The sequence below is a fragment of the Perca fluviatilis genome, chromosome 6, assembly GCF_010015445.1.
Source record: "Perca fluviatilis chromosome 6, GENO_Pfluv_1.0, whole genome shotgun sequence".
Lineage (NCBI taxonomy): Eukaryota > Metazoa > Chordata > Actinopteri > Perciformes > Percidae > Perca > Perca fluviatilis.
The window spans coordinates 38,417,072-38,429,571 of NC_053117.1; the positions used below are offsets into that span (position 1 = coordinate 38,417,072).

A 12,500-nucleotide genomic window follows, 5' to 3' on the forward strand; every position below is an offset into this window, starting at 1 on the left:
ATCACAGATCCTGCAGGTGACTGGTTCCAGTATTGCTCCCTTGTTGGTACAATAGCGCCAACATGTTCCTATTTTACAAGTTGTGATTTAGAAGTCATAGCGTGTATAAAAACAACGTAACGATGCCACCTTTATAACCGTAAACAAACTGGGAACTATATTCTCAGGCGGAAGAATATAGTACTTGGGCGGAATGATATGCTCGCAGCAAGCCTGTCTGAGAATATAGTTCCCGGTTTGTTTACGGTTAAAAGATGTCTGTGTCTCATGTTACGTTGTTTTTTGTACACGCTGTGACTCTACAAATCACAACATGTAAACAGGAACATGTTGGCGTTATTTTGTCACTTATTGGGAGCAGTAGGATTACTGGAACCATTCACCTGCATGCTCTGTGCTAGGCTAGGCTAAGCTAATGCTGGAGCCGTCAGACAGCCTTACAGCACGCACGGAGATGAGAAGGGTACGTATGGACTAGTCTAACTCTGGGGGTTACTGTGAGAAGGGTACGTATGGACTAGTCTAACTCTGGGGGTTACTGTGAGAAGGGTATGTATGGACTAGTCTAACTCTGGGGGTTACTGTGAGAAGGGTCTGTATGGACTAGTCTAACTCTGGGGGTTACTGTGAGAAGGGTCTGTATGGACTAGTCTAACTCTGGGGGTTACTGTGAGAAGGGTCTGTATGGACTAGTCTAACTCTGGGGGTTACTGTGAGAAGGGTCTGTATGGACTAGTCTAACTCTGGGGGTTACTGTAAGAAGGGTATGTATGGACTAGTCTAACTCTGGGGGTTACTGTGAGAAGGGTATGTATGGACTAGTCTAACTCTGGGGGTTACTGTGAGAAGGGTCTGTATGGACTAGTCTAACTCTGGGGGTTACTGTGAGAAGGGTATGTATGGACTAGTCTAACTCTGGGGGTTACTGTGAGAAGGGTATGTATGGACTAGTCTAACTCTGGGGGTTACTGTGAGAAGGGTCTGTATGGACTAGTCTAACTCTGGGGGTTACTGTGAGAAGGGTATGTATGGACTAGTCTAACTCTGGGGGTTACTGTGAGAAGGGTATGTATGGACTAGTCTAACTCTGGGGGTTACTGTGAGAAGGGTCTGTATGGACTAGTCTAACTCTGGGGGTTACTGTGAGAAGGGTCTGTATGGACTAGTCTAACTCTGGGGGTTACTGTGAGAAGGGTATGTATGGACTAGTCTAACTCTGGGGGTTACTGTGAGAAGGGTATGTATGGACTAGTCTAACTCTGGGGGTTACTGTGAGAAGGGTCTGTATGGACTAGTCTAACTCTGGGGGTTACGGTGAATAAGATAAACTCCCAATAAGTCGGCGTGTTCCTTTAAGAGCATCGCCGCTGGTTGGGCCCACACTGTGTAACGGGTACAAGATTGTTCCATACTACATCTGTGAAGTCTGTCCCTTACATCCTGCTAGGAGCCTTGATGGATGAAACCCAACACACACACACACACACACACACACACACACACACACACACACACACACACACACACACACACACACACACACACACACACACACACAAACATACACATAAACACACACATCACACACACACACACACACACACACACACAAACATACACATAAACACACACATCACACACACACAAACATACACATAAACACACACATCACACACACACACACACACACACACACACACAAACATACACATAAACACACACATCACACACACACACACACTCACACACACACACAAACATACACATAAACACACACATCACACACACACAAACACATTTCTGTAAGTATGTCAAAGGTTTGTCAGGTTTCTCTTATCTTCATCAGGAATAAAAACTATTTGAGACACACACACACGTGCAGTACACCCACACACACACACACACACACACACACACACACACACACACACACACACACACACACACACACACACACACACACACACACGTACTGAGCTCTCTTAAAGGAGCCGCAGCACCATTTTACAACAAATGCCTCATCGCGCTGATGTGACCGAGCCTGACCCGAACCCGACCATCATTTCTAAATATCTGTCCGAACCCGGCCCGGCCCAGCGGGTACCGGCGAGCTCGGGTCGGGTATCCATGCCCTACAGTACACACACGTGCAGTACACACACGTTTCTGTAAGTATGTCAAAGATTTGTCCGGTTTCTCTTATCTTCATCAGGAATAAAAAACAAGTAGACATACAGATCATTCTTTGTTTGATCAAAACATCCCATAGTAGCTTAGATTAGTTAGTAGTAGCTTAGACACACACACACACACACACACACACACACACACACATACAGACACAAACACGTGCAGTACACATACACAAACACACGTGCAGTACACACACGTGACACACACACACACACACACACATTTCTGCAAGTATGTCAAAGATTTGTCCGGTTTCTCTTATCTTCATCAGGAATAAAAGACAAGTAGACACACAGACCATTCTTTCTTTGATCAAAACATCCTGTTGTAGCTTTTTAGAGCTGCAAAGATTTAACGATTAATTGTCAAATGTTATTACTTTTTTTAATCGCTTTGGTACTATTATCGCAACTATGTGGTACAACTCCACAACTCTTAGTAGTACAAAACTCCCAAACTTGGCCACTGTGCATTCATTTGGACGGTAAACAACCCTCACCACACAACCACTGATTCAAAGTTGTTGTTGTGAAATGTCGCGAGAGCATATGGTTTAATCACCAAAAAAAAAAACATATCATCTTTTCACTTTAGTAATTTTAACTACCAGTGAATCCAGTAAGAAACAATGGATGATACGTGTTTCAAATGGCCGTTGGAAGTGCTGAAAGTAATATGCTACAGTAGTGTAAAAGGCTACAGACGGGCAGCTGTGGCTAAGTGGTAGAAAGGTTGCCTGCCAATTGGAAGGTTGGTGGTTCGATCCCTAGCCCTGCAGTTCCATGCTGAAGTGTCCTTAGGCAAGACACTAAACCCCAAATTTCCCCCTGATGCTGCGCCATCGGAGTGTAAATGTGTGTGAGTGTTTATCCGATGAGCAGGTGGCATAGAGTATGAATGTGTGTGAATGGTGAATGGTTCCTGTACTATGTTAAAGTGCTCTGAGTAGTTGTTAAGACTAGAAAAGCGCTATATAAACAGTCCATTTACAGATGACTGTTTTCACATTAGGTTATACACTTACATTACCCAACATTTACAGAATCTATCATTTACATCATCATCTACCTTTTTGGACACCACCTAAGCTGAATGAATGTAACTTAAAGACTTTTCTCAGATCTAATGATTGTAATGGTTTTTTTCAGCAAGTTTTGTCTTTAACCCTTGTGTTTGACCTGTTTTCAAAGTTTTAATATCAGAAATATGGGTTACTTTGAACCAAAATGCCCCAAAAATAACCTGGTTGCATGGATGTACGATCTTTGCACGTAAAATTAATGATTACTTTTATTGAATTTTGGGTGTTTTATTCAATTTTATAAACATGTTTAAATGGTTTTAAAACAGTATCGTGTCTAAACTTTGACATAAACTAGTCTGTGTGATTCACTCAACATTCTTTGATCTTAACTGTTAGTCAAAATAATTTCTAATTTCTGCTTTTTTAACAAAGAAAATGAGGTATAATGTCATATAAATTAGGTTTATTGACCATGAATTTAAAAATAAAATGTTGAAAAAGTGACAAAAACGTTTTAAAAAAGTGTCAAAAGCATTAAAAATAAGAGCCAAAAAAATTTAAATTCACTTTACACGTTCAAGACAGAACAAGGGTTTGCAAAAGAAGTACACATAAAAACAAAAATCTAATAATATACAAAATATAAAAGATTATTTGTGTGCAAAAATATTCCACTGGGTTCTACAAACTGGCTTTCCTAAAGCAGTGTTTCTCAAATGGGGGTGCGTGTCCCCCTAGGGGTACTTTGGAGGACTGCAGGGAGTCCATGAGATATTTAACAAAATGTGTAATAGTAACAAGGCTGTTGTCCAGAACATTGTTCCTCTTTATGTAGAATTTTCCTACCAAAAATGTGACATTTGTGTCGCCTTCTTTGGACCTATTCTTGCCTTCCTTCCTTCTACTTTTTACAATTTATCACTTTTTTCAAAGTTATGTCACTGTTTTTTTAAGTTTTTGATACTATTTTTGACCTATTCTTGCCTTCCTTCCTTCTTTCTACCATCTTTTTCCAAGTTTTTGTCTTTTTTACAGTTTTAGTCTCGTTTTCTCATCAGCATTTAAATGTTTTTTCAGTTACAAGGCTGTTGTTCAGTAAATCTATTGCTGACAGCGCTGTGCTGTTCCTCTTTATACTTTATACTTTATACTTTCTTTTTATTTTCTACCAAAAATGATTAGCGCTGGTCAGGGTGGTACTTGGCTTAAAGAAACAATTCAAAAAGGGAGCATTATTGAAAAAAAGGTCTGAGAACGACTGTCCTAAAGCACTGAGCAGAAACCAGCTCCTGTTTTTCTCATCAGCAGTGTAATACCTCCTCCACCTCTGAGCACTGACCTGGAGGAGGACGCCATCTAGCGGAGGAACGTGTGAACTGCTCTCACAGAGACGTTGAGGTGTGCTTCTTACCGTGAAGCTGTCTTCTGCCTGGAACTGGTTGTCCACATAGACGCAGACTCTGTCAAAGTCTTTCATCTCCTCGCTGGACTCGATGCACCTGCAAACAACAGAGCGATCGTTAGAGCTGAAGATATCGCACCGACCGCTACAAGAAATCATAAGAAATCATTCCTACCACAGGCAATAAAACACACTTCAGCACTGAGTGTTAAATAAGACTCATATATGTAGAACTTTCCAGCAGGTGTTACAATTGTTTGTTTATATATATATATATATATATATATATATGTATGTATATATTAAAAGTGATGGATGTTATGATTATGTTCTGGAGTATTTAACAAAATAAGTGTATACATTTACTACCTTATTCCAAATGCAGGCATGTTTTATGTTATATTTCATATACAGTACAGGCCAAAAGTTTGGACACACCTTCTCATTCAATTAGACTTGTTATTTCAAGAACAATAATGAATGAAACACATATGGAATTATGTACTTAACAAAAAAGTGTGAAATAACTGAAAACATGTCTTATATTTTAGATTCTTCAAAGTAGCCACCCTTTGCTTTTTTATTAATAAGGGAAAAAAATTCCACTAATTAACATTTTCACTTATTAACAATTAATAAGGTAAAACCATTTCAGGTGACTACCTCATGAAGCTCATTGAGAGAACACCAAGGGTTTGCAGAGTTATCAAAAAAAGCAAAGGGTGGCTACTTTGAAGAATCTAAAATATAAGACATGTTTTCAGTTATTTCACACTTTTTTGTTAAGTACATAATTCCATATGTGTTCATTCATAGTTTTGATGCCTTCAGTGAGAATCTACAATGTAAATAGTCATGAAAATAAAGAAACACATTGAATGAGAAGGTGTGTCCAAACTTTTGGCCTGTACTGTATCTTATAATCATGCCAGATTACAGGTTTGCTTTATTATCATTCCTGTTCACCAGACTGTGTGTCTGCTCAACTAGTCACAGTGCGCAGGCAGTTCGCCTTTAGGTTTTTTTTTCATTCAATTAATGGTCAGGACTGGTACGCCTTGCCGGTGAGTGACTACAAACTAGCAGTTTGCTAGTAAGTCAAACCAAGAATTAATATCACATGATTGTATAATTTCATTGGTTAATTCTGGGTTTTGTATTTTGTGTTTTCATTACAGGTTTACAACCTTGTTTGCTAACTTACTAACTTGCTAACGTCACTAACAAGCTGACAGGCTAGCGTAGCGGTAGCAATCAGGCTACCTAAGTGTGTGGATGCTTATGTGTTATGTGTGCGCAATAGAAGTTCATAAAGTGGCTCGAGTTGTATCCCCCGTACTTGTCCTGAAACCCTTCCAGTGGGGAGTTTATTGAGCTGTAGTGGTAGCTAGCTTAGTGAAGACTGGACAATATACATCACAATATTGCGCTAAGTGCAACTTGCACAAACATAGGTTTGACTTACATCTTTATAAATACAATTTAGGTAGGTTGTACATTTTTATTCCCAACTTGTACATACATTTGGACATTCTTTCCTTTGTATTTTTTGTGTAACTTTATTTTTTTAATAGATGTTCTTGTATTCATGTGTGCTGTGTGTCTGATATTTCGCTGCTGTAGCGCTGACATTTTCCAATTTGGGATCAATGAAGTCTAATCTAATCTAATCTAATAAATGGATTAGTTGAAGCACATTTCAAAGTAACAGACGTTGACCCAACATGTTTTACAGTACATAAAAAATAAACAACAATAAAGAAATACACGGTGCATAACAGGCAACAATACTAGGGCTGTGTTTTGGCAAGAATCTGACGATACGTATCACGATACAAGGGTCACGATTCAATATATTGCAATATATTTCGATTATGTGCGTAAGGCGATATATTGGGATTATTTTGAAAATGTATAATTTTAGAAAAACTAATATTTAAAGCGCCCATTTTATGCTTATTTTCAGGTTCATAATTGTATTTTAAGGTTGTACCAGAATACGTTTACATGGTTTAATTTTCAAAAAACACCATATTTTTGTTGTACTGCACAGCTCTCTCTCACTGCTGCAGCTCCTCTTTTCACCCTGTGTTCAGGTCTCTGTTTTAGCTACAGAGTGAGACCTCTTTTCTTCTTCTTCTTCTGTACTACCTTTGATTGCACTCGCACATGCTCAGTAGCTCAGATCGTAGATCATGTCAGCTAGCTCCATAGACAGTAAAAGAAAGGCTGTTTCTCCAACTTCAGTCAGTTCCAAGGCAGGATCAGCTGGGAGACTTCTTCTAAACCAGGGCGCACATGGAAGTAGTTCTTTTGGAGATTATGGTGAACTTGTGTGTGTTGTAGCAGTGCTTTGCTATTGAGAACGAGGTAGCATGCTAGCGCTAGCATGCTAAAGGTTGCGGTTAGCGAGCAAGCTCGTTTTGGCTAGTGACGTAGAAAGCCGTGCAGATTTTGACCAGCTCACCAGGAGACTGAAGGCAGGACACATTCAGAAACCGGATCTCACTCAGAACACCATGGATGGGTTTTTCAAAGTTTGTATGCGTGTGGAAGCACCAGAGACCCGATTTTTTTCATAATATGGGCACTTTAAAAAAATACGATGTGCATAAAAGTCAAAGAAGTTTACTTTAGGTAAACAATTCAGTACACAGAAAATCAAACTGCCAGTTTGGGATTGTGGTCCCCAGGTTCTTAGTGAGCTAATGTTGATATGCTAAAGTAGGCCAAAGGTCAGCCATAGCTACGTTGTTAGCTTCTAGCAAAATGTCATTAGGCATTGTTAGGCACTGTTAGGAACTGTTAGGCACTGTTAGGCACTGTTAGGCACTGCTAGGCATTGTTAGGCACTGTTAGGCACTGTTAGGAACTGTTAGGCACTGTTAGGAACTGTTAGGCACTGCTAGGCACTGTTAGGCACTGCTAGGCATTGTTAGGCACTGTTAGGTAAGGACACTGCTAGGCACTGCTAGGCACTATTAGGCACTATTAGGCACTGCTAGGCACTGCTAGGCACTGTTAGGCACTGTTAGGCACTATTAGGCACTGCTAGGCACTGTTAGGCACTGTTAGGCACTGCTAGGCACTGTTAGGCACTGCTAGGCATTGTTAGGCACTGTTAGGCAAGGACACTGCTAGGCACTGCTAGCGCTTAGGCACTGTTAGGCACTGTTAGGCACTGTTTGGCACTGTTAGGCACTGTTAGGAACTGTTAGGCACTGTTAGGAACTGTTAGGCACTGCTAGGCACTGTTAGGCACTGCTAGGCATTGTTAGGCACTGTTAGGAACTGTTAGGCACGGTTAGGCACTGCTAGGCACTGTTAGGCACTGTTAGGCACTGCTAGGCACTGTTAGGCACTATTAGGCACTGCTAGGCACTATTAGGCACTGCTAGGCACTGTTAGGCACTGCTAGGCACTGTTAGGCACTATTAGGCACTGCTAGGCACTGCTAGGCACTGTTAGGCACTGTTAGGCATTGTTAGGCACTGTTAGGCACTGTTAGGCACTGCTAGGCATTGTTAGGCACTGTTAGGCACTGTTAGGCACTGCTAGGCATTGTTAGGCACTGTTAGGCAAGGACACTGCTAGGCACTGCTAGGCACTATTAGGCACTGTTAGGCACTGTTAGGCACTGTTTGGCACTGTTAGGCACTGTTAGGCAAGGACACTGCTAGGCACTATTAGGCACTGCTAGGCACTGTTTGGCACGGTTAGGCATTGTTAGGCACGTGTTAGGAACTGTTGGGGCAACGGTTAGGCACTGCTAGGCACTGTTAGGCACTGCTAGGCACTGTTAGGCACTGTTAGGCACTGTTAGGCACTAGTGGCACTGCTAGGCACTGTTAGGCACTGCTAGGCACTGTTAGGCACTATTAGGCACTGCTAGGCACTGTTAGGCACTGCTAGGCACTGTTAGGCACTGTTAGGCACTGTTAGGCACTGCTAGGCATTGTTAGGCACTGTTAGGCAAGGACACTGCTAGGCACTGCTAGGCACTATTAGGCACTGTTAGGCACTGTTAGGCACTGTTTGGCACTGTTAGGCACTGTTAGGCAAGGACACTGCTAGGCACTATTAGGCACTGCTAGGCACTGTTTGGCACGGTTAGGCATTGTTAGGCACTGTTAGGAACTGTTAGGCACGGTTAGGCACTGCTAGGCACTGTTAGGCACTGCTAGGCACTGTTAGGCACTATTAGGCACTGCTAGGCACTGTTAGGCACTGCTAGGCACTGCTAGGCACTGTTAGGCACTGTTAGGCATTGTACTATGCACTGTTAGGAACTGTTAGGAACTGTTAGGAACTGTTAGGCACTGTTAGGCACTGCTAGGCACTGTTAGTCACTGTTAGGCAAGGACACTAGTGGTGCGTCTCAGCATAGCCATCTAGCGGTAGGGGGTTTAAACACAACATGAACGTGAACCACTGTCTTACATGAATATTTTTGCACTTAAACTAAAAAAAATAAATAAATAAATTTAAAATCGATATTGCGTTTTTGAAAATATAGTTTTGCTTAATAAAATATCGCAATACTCAAGTGTATCGGTTTTTCTTACACCCCTAAACAATAAAAAATGTAATACAAAACAATTTACACGATAACACCAAAGTCAAGTAAAGAAATAGGAAGTCTATTAGATTTTAGTAGTTTTCGAAGTATAACTGTTGAAACTTAACTGTTAGCTTCTCAAATGTGAATATTTGTTGGTTCCCTTAATCTTCTCTGGTGGTTAACTGAATATATTTGGGGTTGGGACTGTTTAGTGGACAAAACAAGCTAGTACAAGATAAGGGGTTAAGGTTATTGATCCCGCAATGTGAAATTTCACTTTCCCCCCTCTGTTGTTAGTTATAACAGACATTGATCACAGGCCTTAACATGCTCAAATGGAGAGATGTCGGTTGGGGGAGGATGTCAACACCCTTTGGTCTTCACAGGGACTTGAACCGGTGACCCTCTGGTCCCCACACACTGAGCTACTGCCGCTCACAAAAGATCTCTGCCGAAACCCGGGATCGAACCAGGGACCTTCAGATCTTCAGTCTAACGCTCTCCCAACTGAGCTATTTCGGCTTCTTGGTTAACCTCACAACAATTATTGGATTGAGAAAATAAACAGGCAGATAAATCAATGATGTAAATAACTTTTTAGTTTCTACGGAAGCAGATTAGGGCCACATGTGAAAACATTTACTTCTCCGTGAACCATCAACTTATCGTGGTGGAGAGGTTTGTGTGTCTCTGTGAACCTGAGGGCTGTGTTGTCTGGAGCTTTGTGCTCCTGGTAGGGTCTCCCAAGGCAAAGTGGTCTCAGGTGAGGGGCCAGACAAAGAATGGTTCAAAAACCCCAATGGAAAAACAAGGTAGAAATGGAGTGACCCTGCCCGGAAGGAAGGAAGCCCGGGGCCCCGTCTGGAGCCAGGCCCAGACGAGCGGGCGCCGTCGGCGGCCTGGTGGCCGGGTTTGCCACGAGGCCCGGCGGGCACAGCCCGAACAAGCTACGTGGCTCCCATCTCTCCAGCCCATGGGCCCACCACCTGTGGGAGGAACCGCTGGGGTGGGGCGCGCTGCCACATGGGTGGCAGTGAAGGTCAGGGGCCTCGGCGGACCAGACCCGGGCAGCAGACGCTGGCTCTGGGGACGTGGAACGTCACCTCTCTGCGGGGAAGGAGCGGAACTGGTGCGGGAGGTGGAAGCGCTACCGGTTAGATCTGGCTGGGCTCACCTCTGCGCGTCCGGTTCTGGAACTGTACTCCCTGGATAGGGGTTGGACTCTTTTCTTCTCCGGAGTTGCTCAGGGTGTGCGGCCGCGGCGGGTGTGGGGATACTAACAAGCCCCCGGCTGGCGCCGCTACATTGGGAGTTTACCCCGGTGGAGGCGAAGGGTGCGCCTCCCTACGCCTGCGGGTTGTGGGGGAAAACTCTGACTGTTGTTTGTGCATATGCACCAAACAGGAGTTCGGAGTATCGGCCTTCTTGGAGACCTTGAGTGGAGTCCTGCATGGGGGCGCCAGTGGGGGACTCCATTGTTCTGCTGGGGGACTTCAAGCGCAACGTGGGCAATGATGGAGACACCTGGAGAGCGTGATTGTGAGGAACGGCCTCCCTGATCTAAACCAGAGTGGTTGTTTATTGTTGGACTTCTGTGCTAGTCATGGATTGTCTATAATGAACACCATGTTCGAACATAGGGATGCTCATAAGTGTACCTGGTACCAGAGCACCCTAGGCCGAGGGTCAATGATCCGATTTTATAAACGTTTCATCTGATCTGAGGCCGTATGTTTTGGACACTTCGGGTGAAGAGAGGGGCAAGAGCTGTCAACCGATCACCATCTGGTGGTGAGTTGGGTCAGGGGTGGGGAAGACTCTGGACAGACCTGGTAAGCCCAAACGTGTAGTGCCGGGTAAATTGGGAACGTCTGGAGGAGGCCCCTGTCCAACGGACTTTCCTTCGCACCTCGGCCGGAGCTTTTCGGCATCCCTGTGGGGGCCGGGGGCATTGAACCAGAGTGGACAATGTTAAAAGTTTCCATTGCTGAAGCTGCGGGCGGAGCTGTGGTCTTAGGGTCTTAGGTGCCTCAAGGGCGGTAACCCACGAACACCGTGGTGGACACCGGTGGTCAGGGAAGCCGTCCGACTGAAGAAGGAGCCTTTCCGGGATATGTTATCCCAGAGGACTCCGGAGGCAGTTGCAGGGTACCGAAGGGGCCGAAGGGCTGCAGCCTCTGCCGTGAAAGAGGCAAAGCAGCGGGTGTGGGAGAAGTTTGGAGAAGACATGGAGAAGGACTTTCGGTTCGGCACCAAAGTGCTTCTGGAAAACTGTTCGCCACCTCAGGAGGGGGAGGGGAACCATCCAAGCTGTGTACAGTAAGGATGGGACACTGTTGACCTCAACTGAGGAGGTAATAGGGCGGTGGAAGGAGCATTTTGAGGAACTCCTGAATCCGACTAATACGCCCTCTATGTTAGAGGCAGAGCTGGAGGATGACGGGGTTGGCGTTGATTTCCGGCCGGAAGTCACTGATGTAGTCAAACAACTCCACAGTGGCAAAGCCCCGGGGAGTTATGAGATCCGTCCAGAAATGCTCAAGGCTCTGGGTGTGGAGGGGCTGTCCTGGTTGACACGCGTCTCTTCAACATTGCATGGAAGTCTGGAACAGTGCCAAAGAGGTGGCAGACTGGGGTGGTGGTTCCCCTTTTTAAAAAGGGGACCAGAGGGTGTGTGCCAATTACAGGGGTATCACACTTCTCAGCCTCCCTGGTAAAGTCTACTCCAAGGTGCTGGAAAGGAGGGTTCGGCCGATAGTCGAACCTCAGGTTGAGGAGGAACAATGCGGATTCCGTCCTGGTCGGTGGAACAACGGACCAGCTCTTCACTCCGCAAGGATCCTGGAGGGGCCTGGGAGTATGCCCAACCGGTCTACATGTGTTTTGTGGATTTGGAGAAGGTATGACCGGGTCCCCCGGGAGATACTGTGGGAGGTGCTGGGGACGGTATGGGGTGAGGGGTCTCTACTCAGGGCCATCCAATCTCTGTACGACCAAAGTGAGAGCTGTGTCCGGGTTCTCGGCAGTAAGTCGGACTCGTTTCAGGTGAGGGTTGGCCTCGAACGCGCCTTTGTCACCAATCCTGTTTGTGATATTTATGGACAGGATATGCGGCGTAGTCGGGGTGGGGAGGTGTTGCAGTTCGGTGGGCTGGGGATCTCATCGCTGCTTTTGCAGATGATGTGGTCCGTTGGCTCATGCGTCCATCGGGGACCTTCAGCACTCACTGGATCGGTTCGCAGCCGAGTGTGAAGCGGTTGGGATGAGGATCAAGCACCTCTAAATCGGAGGCCATGGTTCTCAGCAGGAAACCGATGGAA

The 12,500-nt window shown here is 44.7% G+C and overlaps 1 protein-coding gene and 1 non-coding gene across 3 annotated transcripts in view; both read right to left on the bottom strand.

The window, feature by feature from the left end:
• inpp5l (inositol polyphosphate-5-phosphatase L) overlaps positions 1 to 12,500 on the bottom strand; it is a 67,368-nt gene that overhangs the window by 32,373 nt on the left and 22,495 nt on the right. For both annotated transcript variants that reach the window (XM_039804466.1, XM_039804467.1), the window contains one exon: positions 4,629 to 4,716. In XM_039804466.1, coding sequence (XP_039660400.1) covers positions 4,629 to 4,716 — 88 coding nt within the window. The remainder of the gene's footprint in view (positions 1 to 4,628; positions 4,717 to 12,500) is intronic.
• Positions 9,630 to 9,702, bottom strand: trnaf-gaa. The gene has a single exon. It is a non-coding gene; the product is annotated as a tRNA-Phe (tRNA).